The sequence below is a fragment of the Larimichthys crocea genome, chromosome VI (genome assembly GCF_000972845.2).
Source record: "Larimichthys crocea isolate SSNF chromosome VI, L_crocea_2.0, whole genome shotgun sequence".
Classification (NCBI taxonomy): Eukaryota; Metazoa; Chordata; class Actinopteri; family Sciaenidae; genus Larimichthys; species Larimichthys crocea.
In genome coordinates, this window is record NC_040016.1 from 4,678,806 (window position 1) to 4,699,195 (window position 20,390).

General features: G+C 41.6%; 2 protein-coding genes across 4 annotated transcripts in view; both read left to right on the forward strand.

Annotated features, from left to right (window-relative positions):
- Nucleotides 1-6,867, forward strand: part of dnah1 (dynein, axonemal, heavy chain 1) — a 28,609-nt gene extending 21,742 nt beyond the window's left edge. For all 3 annotated transcript variants that reach the window (XM_010755419.3, XM_027279810.1, XM_027279811.1), the window contains exons 64-78: nucleotides 127-322; nucleotides 463-614; nucleotides 724-920; nucleotides 1,028-1,172; nucleotides 1,252-1,410; nucleotides 2,008-2,139; nucleotides 2,270-2,440; nucleotides 2,554-2,733; nucleotides 3,060-3,236; nucleotides 3,835-4,005; nucleotides 4,216-4,346; nucleotides 4,942-5,086; nucleotides 5,617-5,823; nucleotides 6,012-6,246; nucleotides 6,624-6,867. In XM_010755419.3, coding sequence (XP_010753721.3) covers nucleotides 127-322; nucleotides 463-614; nucleotides 724-920; nucleotides 1,028-1,172; nucleotides 1,252-1,410; nucleotides 2,008-2,139; nucleotides 2,270-2,440; nucleotides 2,554-2,733; nucleotides 3,060-3,236; nucleotides 3,835-4,005; nucleotides 4,216-4,346; nucleotides 4,942-5,086; nucleotides 5,617-5,823; nucleotides 6,012-6,246; nucleotides 6,624-6,745 — 2,520 coding nt within the window. In that variant the 3' untranslated portion in view covers nucleotides 6,746-6,867. The remainder of the gene's footprint in view (nucleotides 1-126; nucleotides 323-462; nucleotides 615-723; nucleotides 921-1,027; nucleotides 1,173-1,251; nucleotides 1,411-2,007; nucleotides 2,140-2,269; nucleotides 2,441-2,553; nucleotides 2,734-3,059; nucleotides 3,237-3,834; nucleotides 4,006-4,215; nucleotides 4,347-4,941; nucleotides 5,087-5,616; nucleotides 5,824-6,011; nucleotides 6,247-6,623) is intronic.
- A 182-nt stretch (nucleotides 6,868-7,049) lies between these two features.
- On the forward strand, nucleotides 7,050-19,768 carry mapkapk3 (MAPK activated protein kinase 3). The gene is made up of 10 exons (XM_019268398.2): nucleotides 7,050-7,839; nucleotides 12,682-12,821; nucleotides 15,177-15,241; nucleotides 15,437-15,516; nucleotides 15,611-15,737; nucleotides 15,846-15,921; nucleotides 16,059-16,183; nucleotides 17,095-17,180; nucleotides 17,327-17,407; nucleotides 19,051-19,768. Exons 1-10 carry the CDS (start codon nucleotides 7,543-7,545, stop codon nucleotides 19,204-19,206), a joined length of 1,233 nt encoding a protein of 410 aa, XP_019123943.1. The 5' UTR covers nucleotides 7,050-7,542; the 3' UTR covers nucleotides 19,207-19,768.
- The last annotated feature ends 622 nt before the right edge of the window (nucleotides 19,769-20,390 follow it).

Below are 20,390 nucleotides of genomic sequence, written 5' to 3' on the forward strand. Positions count from 1 at the left end.
CCTAACGTGAAGTGTTTTTTCCTATAACCATGAGACACCTCCTAAACCTCACGTGATACTTTAACCATCAAACTCTGATACTGTCGGATTTTCTACCACCTAACAAAAGCTGTTTTTTACTGGCAGGCTAAAGTGGCGGTAGCAGAGAAGACAGAGCAGGACATTGACACCACCCGTCTGGAGTATGTGCCTGTGGCTGTGCGCACACAGATCCTTTTCTTCTGTGTATCCGACCTGTCCAATGTTGACCCCATGTACCAGTACTCACTGGAGTGGTTCCTTGGCATCTTCATTGCTGGCATTGCTGACTCTCAGACAGCAGGTACAAAGACATTTCACAGTGAATGTAATTATGCTCTCTGTTTGCAAGATTATACACAGAACAGAGCTTGTGAAGAAAAAAAAACATTTGGACTCGACAGATGTCAAAAATATTTTTCTATTTCTTAATGTGTGTCACAGATACAGTGAAGGAGAGAATCGGCAACATCAATGAATTTTTCACCTTCAGCCTGTACAGCAACGTATGTCGCAGCTTATTTGAGAAGCACAAACTTATGTTTGCTTTCCTCCTGTGTGCTCGCATCATGATGAATGAGAACAAAATTGATATGGTGAGCAACACCCTGCTCCCCTCCCTCCTCCATTTAATTTCCTGTAGGAAGTTGTGTTAATCCAAGTATATTTGATTAATTCTGTGTTTTAAATCTGTCTTTATGGCAGACTGAGTGGCGCTACCTGCTATCTGGAGGGATGCCTGTCCAAGAGCTGATAAATCCAGCAGGCAGTTGGTTGTCTGAGCGTGGCTGGCAGGACATCCTGAGCCTCAGTGCTCTGGACAACTTCTACAATATGGCTGAGCGCTTCACCGAACATCTGCAAGGTTTCAAGAGGATTTTTGACAGCAACCAGCCTCACAGGCATGTAAAGATAACCACTGTGTTAACAAGTGCGTTCTTGGTTCCTTCATTTGCACTGTGCAGAAGTTTGTCTCAATATCTAACAAGGTGTGTATGTTTGACTGTAGGGAACCCCTCCCAGGAGAATGGGACACAAAGCTGGACTCATTCCAGAAGCTTTTGGTCCTGCGCTGTCTGAGGGCTGACTGTCTCATTCAAGGCCTGCAGGACTTTGTCTCAGCTCACCTGGGACAACGCTTCATAGAACCTCAGGTGGACTAATTTCAGTTGAAAGTCTACAGTATGTGACAGCAGTATTTATGATTTTCCCCTTTCTCCCCCTCTCCCCTAGACCTCAGACCTGTCTGTGGTCTTCAAGGAGTCGTCGCCCTTCACTCCCCTCATCTTCGTCCTGTCCCCTGGCTGTGACCCAGCTGCTGACCTCTACAAGTTTGCTGATGTCATGCAATTCTCTAAGAAAATGAGTGCCATCTCTCTGGGCCAAGGCCAGGTCAGGGCCAGGGGGGATGCCAGCAAATTCTCTCTCACACTCACTCATACTCTTTTTTGTCTCTATCTTACTCTGGAGAAAAGCCACTGTAAATCACTTTCTCACAGAACCAGGCCATTATCGTTTGTCTTGTTTAGAACGACCACATCAGTGCTAATTGTTTTATCTATTTCTGACAATAGACAGTGTACAATACCACTTTGACATTTACTAGTTTCATATCAGCGTCATTTGCAGATTTTATGATAAATGCAGACTCATCCTCCATAAACCTGAACTCTAGTGGCCAGCCTAACATTTCCACCCCTGTGGCTATTTAATAGGTATTTATGACATTACTTGCAATTATGTGAGTTAGAATCCGACCTCTTGCTGGGCTGTTGCACCACTGTCCTCAATTTCTGTCTACACTGAACTGAAGGCTCTTTGGCTTTCCTTAAATATCAAACTGACTATTGGGAAATGTGCTGTATCTCACAGTCAAAGTAGTATAGTAATATGGATCAGATTTCCGGGAAGCATGGATGTTGTCTCCTAAATTAAAGTCTTGTGTTAAGCATACTGTTTTTTGTTTTTGTCCTGTTGTTGTTTTCACAGGGCCCTTGGGCTGAGATCATGATGCATGCTGCCATGGAAAGCGGTCAGTGGGTCTTCTTCCAGAACTGTCACCTGGCACCCAGCTGGATGCCTGCCCTGGAGACTCTCATTGGGAACATCAACCCAGCAAAGGTCAGAACATACAGTACATATACACATTCTCTGCACTGGTGCTGGTGGTTATATGTTAGACAAGCCTTTCATTGACTTTACTTCCTTTACTGCCCACTGGAACCACGTGTCCCACAAACCACCCAAACAGGTGCACAAGGACTTCCGTCTGTGGCTCACAAGTCTTCCCAGTAACAAGTTCCCAGTGTCCATTCTCCAAAATGGGTCAAAGATGACCATTGAGCCTCCTAAAGGAATCAAGGCCAACCTACAGAAAACCTACCTGAGGCTCACCAATGATTTTATCTCCACTTCCACCAAGGTCTGCCCACTCACCATGCTGCTTTTTATATTCGCCCACCATTTTAGCAGGTTTTGTTTCTGAAAACATCTAGCAGTATCTCCAACTTATCCCTCTCCTCTCTCTTCTCTCAGACGACGCAGCTCAAGTCTTTGCTCCTGTCTCTGTGTCTCTTCCATGGAATTGCACTGGAGCGAAGGAAGTTTGGCCCACTGGGATTTAACATTCCCTATGAGTTCACAGACGGGGATCTGAACATCTGCATCAGCCAACTCAAAATGTTTCTGGACGAGTACCAGGACACCCCATACAAGGTGTAGGAGGGGATGCAGATGTATACTGTATTTAACTCCCTGTTAAGACCGCAATTAATTTTCTCTCCTGTTTTGTCTTTTTTCTGGTTTTCATCATCACTCTGATCCTGTACGCTTAGTCCTCTTAACTCCATTACATGTGACCATTGCTCACATTTTAGTGCTATTATGAAATGTTTCCTATCACTGTTGATAGTGGAGGTGTAAGCTCACAGAAACACATTTCCTTTAGTCAGAAACAAAAGTTTTTCTCTCAGCCGGAAAATGTGTGTGTGTTTGACCGTGGTCGTCTGTCTGCCTCCCCTTTTTGTCCTCCACCTGTCCAGGTGCTTAAATACACTGCAGGGGAGATTAATTATGGCGGCCGTGTGACAGACGATTGGGACAGACGATGTCTGCTCAGTGTGCTGGAGGATTTCTACTCTCCCTCTGTGCTTATTGATGACCATGTCTACTCTTCGTCTGGAGTCTACCGCCAGATAGACACAAGTCTGGATATCAAGGTTAGATAAATGTAGGAGCATTCAAAACATCATGATAAGGGTAGTGCATTAAACTTGACCTTTGTACACTCCAAAACTGCATATGTAGTATTTTCCAGGGTTGGGAACCACAGTAACTCACAGTCATCAAGAAACGAGATGATATCTTTGTAAGAAAAAAAAAGGAACAGTTTTTTGTCGATCAGGTTTGCTTCTTCTGTAACAAACAATGTTTTCTCTGTTACTTACTTTCACAAAGAACAAAATGTAAGAAGTGAGACTGTAATCGCTTCTCATTTAGCAAAAATAGTTAACTGCACATATCTGCAGTTACACAGGTGTAGAGGCTGAGTCAGGATATCTGCACTTCCTGAAAAGGTCATAAATCCTTATAGTCCTAAATAAAGTCTCAAATGTAGATCAATTAGTTTAATTCCTAGTTAAAAAATACTGTGGTCTCTTCATATGCTGTTATTCTAATTTGACTACATTTAAGTTAATTACTGTACATGTGCAAGACCACAGTTTATATCTAAGATTGTGTGTCACAAAGTATCACATATAAATCAAAACATGGTGTCAGTGACTGACCTGTTGTCATGGCAATTTCTAACCCTAGGGTTACTTGGCATACATACGTGGCTTGCCCATCAATGATACACCTGAGATCTTTGGTCTCCATGACAACGCGAATATCAGCTTTGCCCAGAATGAGGCCTTCTCTCTGCTGGGAGCGGTGATTCGTCTCCAGCCTCGAGCTGCATCTGCTGGGGGCAAAACACGGGAGGAGGTAAAAATATCTGATTTTCTTTACTTTTATCTTTTATAGTGCTGTATCATGTTATAGTATGTATACTGCAGTGATTAAATACAGAAGGAGCGGTGCAGGACAACAGAAAGCACTATTATTTTCTTTACTGACTCCCAGGTTTTTAGCCAAAAGTTCTGAGTAATGTTGAGGTTATGTTTCATTGGAGATACTCCTTTTTCTGTACCGCAGATAGTGGAGGAGATAGTGGGAGGCATTGTCGAAAAGATTCCTCAGCCTTTCAGAGTTCAAGAGGTGATGGAAAAGTACCCGGTCCTCTATGAAGAGTCCATGAACACAGTGCTCATCCAGGAGGTCATCAGGTAACAAAACAAGATACGATAACATCACAAACCACACTGAAGGTCTCTTTGATATAATAACACATGTCACTTGGATGACTCCCAGTTATTTTCATCAGCAAATGAAGCTGTCCTTTATCTTTGACATAAATTCTTTCAAAACATGTTTTTACAAATGTCTACAGTTTGGTAATATTTTGAGATCAGAAAGAAACTGCCATCTGTGCTGCACTGAAAGTCTCACCTCATATTTGAAGTAAAATAATAATTAAATGTCTACCAAGTAATGTGATATCTCTGTTTGAGACCACTAGCTAAAATTGCATCATTCAGAAGTCATAGCCACTAACCATAATTATATGGCTTTGTGCTCATACTGTAATAATAACTGTGTGTGAGCTGCTGTAGCTTGTGATGTCAGCAACTTATCTAGAGAGAATTTGGGAAGCCAGAAATCTGAGCCTGAGCTCTAAATTTGCTGTCATCAGCCTCACTCATACATATACTCGTTATTTCCCTTCCTTTTTTATAATACTTCCTCTTTTTTCCTTTAGTTTTGTTCTCTTCATATTACCTGGTGTGTTTTTTTTTATTCCTTGTGTCTTTTGTCTTTCAGATATAACAACTTACTGGCAGTCATCTCTAAAAGTCTCAGTGATATTGTGAAGGCTCTGAAGGGTTTAGTGGTGATGTCATCAGAACTGGAGCTTATGGCCAACAGCCTGTTCAAGAACATGGTGCCTGACATGTGGAAAGCCAAGGCAAGTTATTCTCCCTCTGATTTCCTTTGCGTGCCAGTGATCAGCAGTTATGTGGCTTGTTACAACCGCTGTTAAACATCATGTAGCCTCACAAAATTTGCATAGGGTATTCTCCTCTTATTTTTAAATACATTTTGCAAAGTTTGTTAAGTTTCTCCTCACTCAACAACTCTCAAAATGGCATGACTTTTTTAAGTCATAAGACGGTGTGTGTTGTGTATTTACAGGACGTTAGTTGGTCCTTCAGGATGCATTAGCATTTGCACTGTATATATAGATATGTGGTCATATGGGTCAAAGACCACCTCGACAAGTGGTTTGAGTGATCTGATCACAATGCGTCTTGGTGGTCCACAATGTGTCTTGGTTGTATATAGAGCTGTCCACTTATGATCTGACCCAGGTTAATACCAGATGTAAACAGACTTTCAGGACATGAAATTAACTTTTAATGACATTTCTGTTCTGCTGTGATAATACCAGCTTCAATACACCTTCACATTCTTCGCTTTGGCTATCTCTCCTTCCAGGCCTACCCATCTCTAAAGCCTCTGGCCTCCTGGGTGTCAGACCTGCTTCAAAGGATCAATTTTCTGCAGAGATGGATCCATAATGGCATTCCACCTGTCTTCTGGATTAGCGGCTTCTTTTTCCCCCAGGCTTTTCTCACCGGAACCCTCCAGAATTACGCCCGTCGCTCCGGCACCGCCATCGACACAATTGGATTCGACTTCAAGGTCAGATAATAAGCCTGACAGTCTGTCTCATTCTGCCTCCCAGTTAAAACACACCGTTTTTTTTGTCAAACACACTTTAAACTGACGGTGTATATCAAAATATACTGTTTTAATTGTTTTATTTATTTATGGTGGTTTATTTTGATGATTGTCCTATTTCTTCCTCATCTCTTTTGTTACCTCTTCAGGTAATAATGAAGTCAGGGACTGAAATAACAGAGAAACCAAATTCAGGCTGTTACATCCACGGTCTATTCCTGGAGGGGGCTCGCTGGGATAACGAAACAGGGCAAGTCACAGAGTCCAGGCCAAAGGAGCTCCACACAGAAATGGCTGTCATCTGGCTGATCCCCGAACCAAACCGAAAACCTCCAACCTCCGGGGTCTATGTCTGCCCCATCTACAAGACCCTCACACGTGCAGGTTAGTACACACAGTATATCACTATATTACTTATTATTATTATATTATTATTATTTATTTATTTATTATTAGATTTGCTCAGCTTTGTGTATTAACCACCTTTCTCAGTAAGTCTTGGTGTTGAGCTACTCACTTCAGTGTTTGTGTGCATCTCCTTTTAGCGGTTTTATTACTCACCCAAAATAGCCTCCAGTTAGTGTCCTGTTTCATGAAGCGTCTGAAAGTGCAGCTCTATATTTTCCACCCACAGCACGTACCAACACCTTATGCTGGCACGTTAGACTGCTCGGAAACACAGAGCATTGCTTGAAAAATACAAACAAATGTCACCATGTCACCAAACTACTCTCTCTCTCTCTCTGTGTGTGCTTCTGTAGGGACTCTGTCTACAACCGGGCATTCCACCAACTATGTGATGTCCGTGGAGCTGCCCACACATCAGAGTCAGAGACACTGGATCAAACGGGGAGTCGCCCTCATCTGTGCACTGGACTACTAAATACAGACACACACTTTTTCCAGTGCAGTTGTATCTTTGCTTTCAGGCCACACAGACACTTTCTTTGTGAGCTCATTGAAACTCTTCACTACTCTGTGTATAAATAAACAGCAATATAAAGCAATATTAGTGTAATAATGTTATGTAAGATCGCGTGGTTTAGAGGTTAGGATCATGTAGTTGGGAGGTTACAGGGATCCTACTCTCTGGACGTCTATTATGTCATGTTAAAATGAGCTGATTATACGTCCTGCTCCTTTAAGGCAGCCTCGCAGAGCCGGTTGAGAACTATGACTTAACTGTAGGAGGGTGGTGCTTAAACAAACAGTGACAGTCAGTGGCCATGTGAGCACAGCCAAAGGACTCCAGATCAACGGGAAACTGAGATCACCAGGATCAGCAGAATATGCTCTGCACTGCTGCTGTGTGTTCAACACTTCTCTGACTGGAATTACATTTTTGTGACATTCACGTCCTCTGAAATATCTGGATTTATCTGCAGGGACCGGGTGACAGAATAGTTCTTTTAAAAAAAATAGGCGGGTAATTAACTTAAGGGATAAAAAAATATTCTTTTTGTGTAGTTTAAACAAATGTATTTATTTTTATAAGACACACTGTAGATACATCAGGATTACTGAGTGGATCTTACAGGGGCCGCGGTGCCCAGGACAACCAGACGCGCCACCAGTGATCGAGGATCCCTCTCAGCTTTTACGCAGTTACCGGAGGACAGAAGGAGTCATCGCATCACTGGTGAATTACTCACGTTTTCTTCTCCGACAACCCGGTGAAACATGCTCCAAAATGGAAACGAAAAGGAGAAACCGGTGCAGGCGCCAAAAGCTGAGGCAGAGCCGGACACCCTGAGTGACAAGCCGAAACAGCAGCAGCAGCAGCAGCAGCAGGAGCCCGCTCCCCCCGCTGCTGACAGCGACACACACTTCCCTCTGCCCGTTTATCCCAAACTGGACATTAAGCGCAACGCAGTGACAGACGATTATAAGATCTCCAGTCAGGTTCTGGGCTTAGGGATCAATGGCAAAGTCCTTCAGTGCTTCAACAAGAAGACCGGAGAGAAGTGCGCACTGAAGGTACTGAAGTCACCCAACACTGGTGTTTGTTAGAAACAGGATAGGAGAGGATAGACCCCCTCAACTCACTTTACACACATCATAAGTAAACCTCAGTTAGCCCAGTCACTGCTTTTAACCATGAAAGTTAAACATACATTCACTCACAGCACAACAGCAGACTTTGTCCTGACATTTATTGTCTAGAGTCAAAACCTGTCAACCAGTTTGAAACTTTATTTTGGTGGTGACGTCTACACATCTGTGTACTTAGATCAGGGATTGATCTTTTAGATACAAACACTTGTTATATATATGAGAGTTACCTGTCTGGTAGTGTGATTGGTTTTTGTTTACTAAGTCATGAGTGCCATTATTGATATGGAACCATGTTTGGTCAGTGTGTTTAAAAGCTGCAGCAATCAGTTGATTAGTTGTCTACTATTTAAATAATCAGTAACTCTTTTGATAATCGATTAATAGTTTTGTGGGGAAAAGCGTCCAAAGTCTCTAAATTCAGCTTCTTAAATGTGAATATTTTCAGTTTTCTTCATTCCTCGATAACTAATTTACTCTGGACATTTCTGTAGATTTTCTGGAACAAACAACTAATCGATTAATCAAGACTGACAGGTTAATCACTAATGAACATAACTGTTAGTTGCAGCTTTAGTGTGTTTAAGATCCAAGAGTTGTAAAGTGGATTCACTCGTTAGACTGTAGCCAACATTCAAAAAGTGCGAATGTCACAAAAAGGTCACGTTTCTGTCATAGGCATTCAGGACACAGACACTGAAGTTTGTAATAGAAACACCGTAACTGGCATGTCCCAGCTCTTACATGTCTGTGTACCTGCTGCTCACACTGGGTTTGACATGTACTGTACTCGCTGCCCAGTGACCTCACATGCTCTACACGTGTTTCGCGGAATCTCAGCCCATCTCTGGATCAGCTGCAAGTTCACCACCGGCCACGTGCTAGAACATGTTACGCTGTGGAAACTTGGGCACACTTTCGTACACTTGTAGACGCATTCGAGCAGGGGGTCGTCCGGCTGTCACCTGTCACTACACTACTGGGGCCACAGATTTACTGGCTTACAGTAATCCATCTGGATCTGAGCTGCCAAACCAGGCAGCAGCAGTGTCACAAGCAGAGCTGTAGACTCACACTCCAGGATAGAAATGGAGTCAGAGGATGAGAAAGTGTGGTAGAAAATAGGAAGTCACCAACATGGAAGACCAAGAGGGATGGATTGATGGCATCATGTCTGACTGTGAGAGAGAACTACACAATCACTGCTAAGAAATGAAAAAAGGAAAGCAGAGAGAATGATGCTGAAAAACTTCAGGCCAGTTTCTGAATTAAATACAAGAATTGGTGTTGTTCTGTGATGCTGACTGCATCATTTGATGCCTGACAGACTTCAGCATCCAGCAGGGAAAGCTAACAGCAGGTCAGGATGACTTCCAGCTTTAGAAAACTCAGCCAAATCCATCACCGCTCTCAGCATCTGAAACCGCGTTTGCTCTCTGAAGTCCCTGTAAAAAGAGAGATGACATAGGAAGCACAACATGCCTTCCCTATCGTCGCTCTCACTGTCGTCTGTTGATTTGCTTGTGATTTGGATTGTACAGCACCGAGTGACAGTTTGTTCACCTGACAGAAGTTGTTGTTCTACTTTATTGCCATTTAGGCTAATTTACGACCTCACCTGTATTGTTTTAATCTCAAGGCAAAAGGAAATAATGGAGAGTATTTGATGTGGAAAGGGGTGAGGAGAGTTGACCAGCTCACTAGCTTTTTAATTAAGTGTTGCTCTCAGCACTAAACGTAATGGATGGGTGTAGGTTTAATCCACTTTGCAGCCAAAGCTGGAGGGGAGCCATCCTTTTAATGAGATTCAGTTACAGTCATCAGGATTGTTTTAACTTAGATTTGTCTGACTCCGGGGAGGAGAGAGACCACTGAGATCACTGTGCTGCATGGCAGCCCTCCTGAGCACCTCCATTAACTGTTGGAAACACATATTTGGCCAGTGCTTGTTCCATTTTAGAGTCTGAAGTGCCTTCCAGCTTAGCGCACGGAAAGCTGCACAGGCTACAGGTCTGTGTCCAGGCTTCCATTCATAGTCAAAGTCTTCCCTTCAGCATGTTTTTGAGTGTTCACCTCTGTGGCGAGCCTTCTGGCATGCTGATGGCACATCTGGCTTTCCTCTGAGACCCACATAGAACAAACTGTCATACAAAAACCTCATTAGATTGGTCAGACCCTGCAGAAAACTGCACCCAGATCTTATGCAGGCTCACTCCAGGCAGACGGTGCCGTTAAACAAGTTAATCAGTCTCGGAGGTTTGGGCTCATAAGTCTCCGCTGACTCTCAGGATTTAGCTGCTCGTTGCGCAATTCAAGCTCATTATCTGCTTTGATTGTAGCATGGAGGAAACATGCTCCAACAGGAGATCCTTTGAGGTTGAGGATCTCTGCTGCATTTAAGAGAGCTGGAAGTTGTGTTGGTGACTACTTCTGTCGGACTGTACACAACACAGAGAAACTGTGCTGACATTCACTGGAAGTTTTACTCAGAAGAAGTAAAGTTCATTAAAGGTTTTTAGAAGTATTTAGAGGAATTATTAGAAATTCATCTTTGCTTCTCATCATTTTCAGCCATTAGAGGTGCGGCTCCATGGATGGCAATGTTGCTTCAGTCCAGACTGCAATACCTCAACAACGTTTCAATCCATCGTCATGATATTCAGTACAGATCTTCATTTGTCCGTCCTGCAAAACTACTTCCCATCATCCCCGGCTGTAGTTTGTGTTTACATCATACCTTTTAAACATCAGCATGTCAGCATTGTCACCGTGAGCTTGTTGTCAAACTAGTACACAGACAGCATACAGACAGCCGTAAGCTTCACTGTCGACTCTGTGCTGTTCAAAAAACACAGCGTTGATATTCATTTTATTGAACACAGATTTGTTACAAGCTAAAAATAGTAGAACAAAACAACAGTTCAATTATTTCATAAAGGGTATAGACAACTGCATATCAAATATTAACACTTATTGATGAACTGTATGCCACTTCCTAGACACTTTGATGTAGGCTTCGTGAGACTTTTATTGGTCGAAGTTGTAAAGATAAACCCTTTTTTATTAAGGTATACAGTCCAACGTACCTGACAGCCAGTAATATTTAATAGAGTGTAAACGTGTAGCAATAAAAGTGTGTGTGTGTGTGTGTGTGTGTGTGTGTGTGTGTGTGCGTGTGCTGTGTCTCTATGGACAGGGATTGGTTTAGAGGATGTGGTTGATTGGCTTAGAGCAGGATCAGGGGCAAGCAAGCGTTTAGTCTCCATGATGTCGCCTCACATAAGAAAAGAGTCCATCCGAAGATTAGCTATGTCCGTCTCATTCTCTCCGCCCTCAGTGTTTTATGTGTGTGTTTAAACCATGGTCCTATTTTATTGTCTCTTTTATTTTATTAATGAAGGCAACCAGCTCACAAGATGCCTGCTCTGATTAAAGCCATTAACTATAAATGACATAGCAGAAAGAAACCCGCCCACTACTTTGCTAAAAAAAAAAAAAAAGTAGGGCGAATGTCGTAGCAGACCGAGACAAATAAGTCACCGGAAACCATCGACTTCTACTTTCAACACCCTGCTGCTCAAAAACACTCGGCCCTCACTTCCTCTTTGACTTGAGCGAGCTAACACACAGTGCGAGCAGCCCTGATGTTTGAAGTTTCCAGGAAATGTGAAGTTACTCCACTTTCACCAAAAGGATTGAGTTTTAAAAATATTCTTTTCATATTTTGAGAAAGTTCACCTGTTAAAGAACACAGGTTTAGTGTGTGCGTGTGTCTGTCATACGTCAGTGAGTCAGCCTCTGTGTGTTGATGTGTTATGTACTCCAGACTTGGTTTGTAACCAGACTGGGCTTGTGAACAGCAGATCACTCCATCACTGTCATATCCAAAAATACTCCCTGACTGCATGCTATGTCAAGGTCCACCACCTGCTGTCTGTGTGCGCGTGCGTGTATGTGTGTGTGTGTGTTTGTACATCTGCTTATGTCAACCACACATCCTGTTGTGTGACCAGGCGGCCTTAAGGTCTATATATGTGTCCTCCTCCAACACATATTGGATCAGTGGAGCCAATAAAAAATTAGTTATTGCAAAACTCTACACTATTAAAAGCTCACTTTTCACAAACAATAACAAAACATTTAATAACTGCTTAATCCTTATTAATTATTTTACTACACATAGATACGGTTTCATAAAAAGTATTTAAAAAATGTTTTTTGTTGAGAAAATGAGTACAATATTTGACAGGATGCTGTAGATGTGTGAGAATTTAGAGGCTGTAATCGGTCTAAGTGATATTGTCGACTTGATCACTACGATATTAATAACTCCAACCAATAAAAATATCCATCACAGTTTTCTAAAGCTCAAACTGACGTCTTCAAATTGTTTGTTCTGTCTCACAAACAATCTGAAACCCAAAGATACTGAATCACAATTATATAAAAGATAGAAACTCAATCGATGAACAAAATAGTTACAAAGTTAATGTTTATCTGCTAATCGATGTTTAGACATGTGTTCCTGTTACTCATTACAAAAGACCAAAAGCTTCATATATGTAAAACTAAAACTTAAATAACTTACTCAACTGTTGGTTTGCAGCTTGCTCTGACATTTTTTAATATTATAATTTCACTAGAAGTCACTACATGAATTGACATTTAAGTTAGAAAAACTAATTATAAGTTCCCTTATACACTTAAAGCATATTTTATACCATTCCCTAACGTATTTTGCATTCATCATCACTCTCTCTCTCCCAGATTCTCTACGACAGCCCCAAAGCGAGACGAGAGGTGGAGCTCCACTGGCGAGTATCAGGAGGACCGTACATTGTTCGCATCCTCAGCCTGTATGAGAACATGCATCACGGGAAGAAGTGCCTGCTCATCATCATGGAGTGGTATGATTTCATCAGTGTAAACTCATCAGTTCACACTTCCTTATTATTTCTCCATATATAGTAAGATTTAGTGTCAAGTTATGACATAAGTTCAACAATCAATTTCTCCTATAAATAATAATAATAATAAAACACTTGAGTATTAAAAAAAAAAGTCAAAATGAAAGGTTGTTGTTTAATATCTCGAAAGGTTTGCATTAATTAGATAAATATCTCAAATGTCCGAGCTCAAAACTGGTGACAGAGTTTACAGCTCTGCGTAGGAGCAGAGAAATAAAAAACAATGGAGATGTACATTCACTTCAAGAGCTTCTTTTGAGTTGAGGTCAGTTAACAGTTGAGCAGTCACAGTTTCAGTCGCTGTCTTTGGAGATTTTTTTTTGCTTTGTGATAAATAAAGAACACAAACTCAACTGACAGCATTTTTCCTTCAACAAGATAGTGTCATCTCCACAACTCAACACGTTGCTTCATTGTGAACCTGTTTTTTTATAGTAGGTCTATGTAAACCACAGGTTATTTTCCGTATAAACACAAACACGCCCACGATGTTACGAAGGCGACAGGGCATATGAATCTCACATTACAGAGCTCAACCGGAGCCATTCTCCTGAAAATGATGTACGAAATTCATTTTCCCAGTACGTCTAATATGCTTACATATTTTCGCACAAGACAATACCTTTTATGTGTGTGTCTACAGTGTTAGGGCTTAAGCTTTGTGCCACTGAAAGCAGAAAATTAACACGCTAAAGGTCAGTCATAAGACGTTGAAGATGTCAGCACTGAGATAGACAGAATTTCCATCTGGGATTCACATGTCGTGACAAAGTGTCCATAATAATACCCCGAGAAACTCCAGTGACAGACAAAAACACTGTACGTGTGTGCTTTGACCTGCATATCAAGTAGTTGAGCTTTGTACCTTTTATTGTCCTTTCTTATACTTGTGAGTGGAAAAACAAAACAACAATTCACAGGAGAAAAAAAAGGGAGAAACCACAGCCGGTGACAGCTGAGAAATGACACCATAATCTATTCAAGGGGAATTTAAACAGTGACTAACTGGTTCTCACACAGCAGTACTGTATGTTGTTGACCTTGTGTGTGTGTGTGTGTGTGTGCTTGTGATTTCTGTAATCTCACATTTCTTTGTCATCTATCTGATCATCTGTGTGCTCATGAATCACAAAAAGTACACCTTTACTTAATGTCAGTGAACATCCATGTGACTGATGAGCACAAAAACATTTTTTAAGGTCCAGAAGATAGAGTTTCAGGCATCAGTGGTGGCTGTTTGGTGTGTGTGGTTGTGAAAGTGTTCAGGGGGAAGCTCAAACATCTGATTCTGAAACAGCTCTGATGGTGAGAGATTGTTAACTTTTTAAGAATTACGTCAAAGCTCTCTGCTATCAAGATGTCAGAGTTTGTGTTTGTCTCAAATGAATGATATGCAGGCTCATTTCACATAAACCCCATTTGGTAATTTTCCCTTTCTACCTCTTTGATCCAGTTGTCTTCTCTGTATTACTGACTTCAACTAAGTCTTTTTTTAGAATTTCACTTTTACTAACCATTTCTCTTTTTTTTTTACGAAACTGAAATCTTCAGGTGGAAGACCTCTGTATTGTGAGCTGTGAAACAGCACAACAGACTTCCCCAGAAATCCAAGCCAGTGGCTCACACTGTAAAACACTGAAAACATGGTGTCATGGCCATGATTCATGGTTGTTAGTTGCCCTTTTTATTAATTTTATATTATATCATGTCTATGGTTATATCAGCTGATACTGTAACTGTGATGCTCAGTGCAGCTGTCTAAAAAAACACTAACTATTCCTGTTTACTGTCTTCACTTCACTGCATGACACAAGTAGAGGAGTGTAGGATTTAGTGGCATCTAGAAATGAGGTTGCAGATTGTAACCACCAGAATACTGTTAGCAAAACGTCCTTTCTAAGGCCAGTGTTTGGTTTGTCCATTCTGGGCTACTGTAAAAACATGGTGATTCAACATGGTGGACCTGCTCCCTCTATAAATATAAAAGTCTCTTTCTGCTGTATGAATATTATAGTAATTTCTGCCATATTCTATAAATAGGGCCCACTAAATGTTACACACTGGACCTTTAAATTCAAATGTGGAAAACATGTTTACATTTCCTTGAGGGTTTTTGTAGATCGGCTCAGTGATCACAAACATTTTATTAACTTTATTCAAAGTTTATGTACTTTTGACAGTAACCCCTCCCTCTTTCCCTTTGAGTGTCATTTGTGCAGTTTGTAAATCATGTTTGTGTGTGTGTGTGTGTGTGTGTGTGTGTGTGTGTGTGTGTGTGTGTGTGTGTGTCTCCAGCATGGAGGGAGGAGAGCTGTTCAGTCGAATCCAGGCCAGAGGAGACCAGGCCTTCACTGAGAAAGGTGAGGAGAGAAAGAGAAAGAATGAACCATTCTCCCCAAGATATACTGATATAAGACAGGAAAGTACAGAATAGAACAGAATGTTTTCATTTCTCCCTTTATTTTGCATAATGTCTGTTTGCTTTGTATAATTTATTGAGTGACACTGGGATCGCTTCTGGTTTGAGAGAGTGCTTTTTCCTCTTTTCCTCCCAGAGGCTTCTGAGATTATGAGGGACATCGGCACGGCCATTGACTTTCTCCACAACATTAACATTGCGCACAGAGACATTAAGGTGCAGAAAGATGACGCGTGAAGAATGTGATCAGTTCTGGGTCTTTAAAGGAGATTTTGTCATATTTGTTTTTCTTGTTTTGCTTCCTAACCAGCCAGAGAACCTGCTGTACACCACTAAAGAAAGAAACGCCATCCTCAAATTAACAGACTTTGGTTTTGCTAAAGAGACCACGCTACACAACCCCCTACAGACCCCCTGTTATACACCGTACTATGTGGGTGAGTTGCTCCCTGTGAATGTTTACTTTAGCCTTTCTAACACTACTCTATATTTATATGTGTTATCATTTAATTATCTATGCTTTCTGTGTGTTTGCCAATGATAAGCTCCTGAGGTTTTGGGTCCGGAGAAGTATGACAAGTCATGTGACATGTGGTCTCTGGGCGTCATCATGTACATCCTGTGAGTACTCGATGTGGGTTGGGTGGATACCACTAATCCTGTTGTATAATACATTGTGTCTATGGATACCTTCAAACAAACCTTGAACCTTTTTTAAGATTTTAAAGTTGCTCTGTCTGTCACGTCTTTCTCTGTAGGTTGTGTGGCTTCCCTCCATTTTACTCCAACACCGGTCAGGCCATTTCTCCAGGGATGAAGAGGAGGATCAGGATGGGCCAGTATGAATTCCCCAACCCAGAGTGGGCTGAGGTGTCACAGGAAGGTGAGCATCGCCCACAAAAAAGATATTCTTCTTATATTTCTTACAAATATGAAAATGCATTTGTTTCTCACTATTTTCAGGTCTGAAAATGTAAGTTAAAAACAAACAAACAGTGTCTATCAATGGAATATTAAACCTTTTTCTCCAACTACACATTTATGAAAAATCTAATATTCCATGTTGCCAAAAGAAATGACAATGACAACAGCTATGTTCAAGACTATGTCAGAAGTTAAAACCCTGAACTTTTCCTGCTGAGACCAACCTGTCTGTCAGAAGTGTGTATTTAATTCAACTCTTTACCAGATGATGGTAGCAATGGTTTTCCAGCTGAAAGAGAAAGATCACAGCAAAGTGAACTTTTACAAAATGATGTGAAAACTTCCTGTACCTCGTCTGACACGTGGGCAGTGTCGTCGTATTTACCAGCATTAGTGTGGACATGGCCTCATTGTAAAGCTTGCAGCACTCCAGTCAAGAACAGGAAACCATAAAGCAACTGACTCTGCAGGTTTACAGATGACATAGTTACAAATAGTCAAACACAGTCATATAGATAACCTCAGTAGGTGATGGTTGGAAATCTTTGTGGTGTATCACCTCTTTAAGCGTCAAGTGTCCTTAAAGTCTCTGCAAACATACAACATGTTACGGTTTAGGTGAACTTTGCTGTAGGTCTGTGCACTGGTGTTTTACACTTCTGTGATAACAGACAGCTGGTGTCCTGCAGTGCCATTCTTCTGTATTTTTTCCCCCACTCGTTTTTTTCTTCCCTCTCATGTAATCCTGTTTGCTGTGTAAGTAGGCCAGTCTGTCCATGATACCAGGAAAAGCTTCACAAGATTTCCATGTGTGTGTGTGTGTGTGCGTGTGTGTGTGTGTTGCTATTAATAATAAAATTATCTCTATAGCAAAAGATTTGATCCATCAGCTGCTGAAGACAGACCCTAACGAGAGAATGACCATCACTCAGTTTATGAACCACCCCTGGATTAATGTAAGTAACTGTGTTTTTAGTACAGATGGATTTTGTAAACTTCCTCTACTGCTTCCGGTTTGTCTGTGCATCTGTTTGCTCATATCTTCATCTCTCTCTGTGTGTGTGTGTGTGTGTGTGTGTGTGTGTGTGTTTGTACTCTGCAGCAGTCCATGGTGGTTCCCTCCACTCCGCTCCACACCACCCGGGTTCTGACTGAAGACAGAGAGATGTGGGAGGATGTTAAGGTCAGAGGCACAACACTGACCCCTCCTGGTCACTCTTATACATTACAACCTGTCAAAGCTTTAGGTCGGCATTAGTTATCCAACAGTTACAGTATGTATGAATCTGAATCAGGTGTCTAAAACAGGTTTTCCCACAAGTCATTTGCCGGGCTATATCGGTGCATAAAAATAAACTATTATATAAATTATATAATTAAAGATGAAATGTAGTACTGCAGTCAGGAAGCATAAGTTGACAATAACATCCATCCGTTATCTGTAACCTCTTATCCTCATCAGGGTTGCGGGGGATTAAAGCCAATCCCAGCTGACTCAGGGCGAGAGGCAGGGTACACCCTGGACAAATTGCTAGAACCTCACATGACACATAGAGACAAACAATTTTTCACACTTACATTTACACCTACAGGCACCGATTAACCTATTGCAGGTGCATGTGATTGGACTGTGAATAAACATGGAGAAAAAAAAGATCAAATATGTGCAATATGACTGTTATAAGTGAAGAGCTGTGCAGATGTACAGGAGTTTTTCAGGAAACATTTAGCGACAGAGCAGTCCAAATAAACACGGCAGAGGTCAAGTTATCCTGATTTTTATCTCTAGTATGGAGAAATCTCCAAAAGTAGTACAACCTTGGTTTCCCACTATGACATCACTAGGGTCATGTTCTCACTGTTTTCAGCCTGAGCAGTGCTCTTAATGACCAGTAAACTGATTTTCATGTGTAAAATGAGTCAGTGGAGCGCAACTTTATTGATTATCACATGAAAACCAGCTGTGAAACATGGTTGGTTTACAATTTACACCCTTCAGTGAGGAGTGAAACTGATTCAAATGTTAATTTTTGTGGCACCATATTGATGATCCTCTGATGGCCACCAGGGGGAAGCAGAGGTCACAGTGTATTGTGTACTATGAGTTATTTCAATGTCACGTTTATCTCACACACAAAGTTTAACATTTAACACACACGCACAAACACACACAAACACAGAGCCCCGTGCCATTCTTCCCAACTTCTTTTCTGTGATTCACACAAAGAAATAAAGAACAGGAACGCTGTTTGCACTCGCTCAAAGTCATTGTGAGGTTAATTCACCAGCACTGAACAAAATGTTGTGCACTTGTGTGTTTTGTCAGTGGCTGTAAATGTGAGCAATGAAAAATGAGTAGAATAGCACATTCCTTCACAACAGCTGAATGAGCGAATTCGATGTGATAAAGTATGAAAAGACAAAATGATATGCACACAATAAGCCACTGTAGAGTTCTGCAATGGCCAATGCTACGTTGTGTAAGGATTGCGCTCCTTCACTGCCACTTCTCAAAAAGCACAAAAACAAGATGTTATATTCTTTCTACATCAGTTGATAGTGCGGGTCACGGCCTCACATCACGAACCATAAAGAATAAGGGGTTTGATGGTTTTATACTTCCAGTAGCTCTTCAGTTTGGAAACCATTCCTCTGGTATTTGCTTCAGTAGCTCTTGGCCTCGGCCAGTAATGGCTTGACCTTTACACAACTCAAAATGTTCCCAGACAGGTTTTTCTCTACTCTCCACTTTTGCCCTATGTAGTATATAACTGCAGTAGTTTCCATTCACCTATCACGCCTGATCCTCTGCCCTGTCTCTCACAGGAGGAGATGACCAGTGCTTTAGCGACCATGCGAGTGGACTACGACCAGGTGAAGATTAAAGATCTCGACATCTCCAGCAACCCGCTACTCAACAAGAGACGCAAGAAGGCCGCCGCGGGGGCCAAGGGTGGGTCCCAGGTCTGTCAAAGTCAGTGAGACGACAGAGGACTGTTAGTGGAAATCCAGGCAGAGCTGCCAGTGATGAAGAAAAGCAGCTCAGAAGAGAGAGGAAAAGCTGATTTATGCAGAAGAGGATCATTTAGAGACCAGCTCAGGACTCTTGAGAGACTGGATGTTGAGGAAATGTTCTTTGAAATAAAGGGACAACATAGGAACAAAGTCAGAGCTGGACATTTATGAGACATATCAAGACCTGTTTCTCTTGTCAGTGGTATAAATCAACTGTGCTCTGCTCACTGTGGGCCTCATCTGTTTTTAATTATTTTTACGTATGTATGTAATATTTAGATGTTGCCTGTTTGTTAGAGTGTCTGTGTGCAGACATGAAGTATTTGTAATGATCATGTTTTGTGTATTTGAATGCTTGGTTACCTATTTGAGGTCTCCTTTGTAACTATGCACTAGTGTGCAAATCACACACGCAGACAGACGAACCAACTGTGGACAGACTGTGAAACTAGAACACTCACCATTACCTGAGTCGTCTTAATGTTGTCTGTCTCTTGCTTTCAGGAATTAAAGCAAAGTCTGACACTGACTGTCTTGTTTATATGGACCCAAGAGAGTATTTTACACTGGAGCAACAATAAAATGGCCTCACGTGAGCTACCAAGAGGCAATTTGATCAGCACTCTGTTTCCTGTCAGCATGAGGACAGAGAGCTTTATGTAAGCAGTGGTGGGGTAATGGCTGATTGTGCTACATGGATGAGTTGTGACACTTCTTGACACATGTCCTGTGTGTGTGTGTGTGTGTGTGTGTGTGTATATATGGGGGTTGGGTAATAGTACAGTTCCAGTTTAATAGTGGCCTCAGTTTAACTTCATATTAAAACATAAGCAGGACGAGTACAGCCTTTAATGTCATTTTTTTGGGCAATACTTTAAAGTATTGTTTTTGTAATCATGCCTTTCAGGCTTTGTCAAGCTGCTATCAATAGCACCAGTGGAGTGGTTATTTGGGACGCAGCCATTTGACTTAGTGTTCGACTGGAAAAGGTCAACATTACAGTATTATGTTTAGATTATATGTTAAGTACCTTTCCCCCACTTCCATCACATGGTGCCTCTGCAGTATTTAGGGGATAGGTTAGGGGATGCTAATCATAAGAACTACTTGGCTTCCCTGCTGTCAATATGGGACGTCAGATGTGGTCCAAA

Coding starts and splice junctions, on each gene's coding strand:
- mapkapk3 (XM_019268398.2), top strand. CDS start 7,543: ATGCTCCAAAATGGAAACGAAAAGGAGAAACCGGTGCAGGCGCCAAAA. Junction 12,822..15,176: donor CTGCTCATCATCATGGAGTG/GTATGATTTCAT, acceptor GTGTGTCTCCAG/CATGGAGGGAGGAGAGCTGT. Junction 17,408..19,050: donor AGATGTGGGAGGATGTTAAG/GTCAGAGGCACA, acceptor TGTCTCTCACAG/GAGGAGATGACCAGTGCTTT.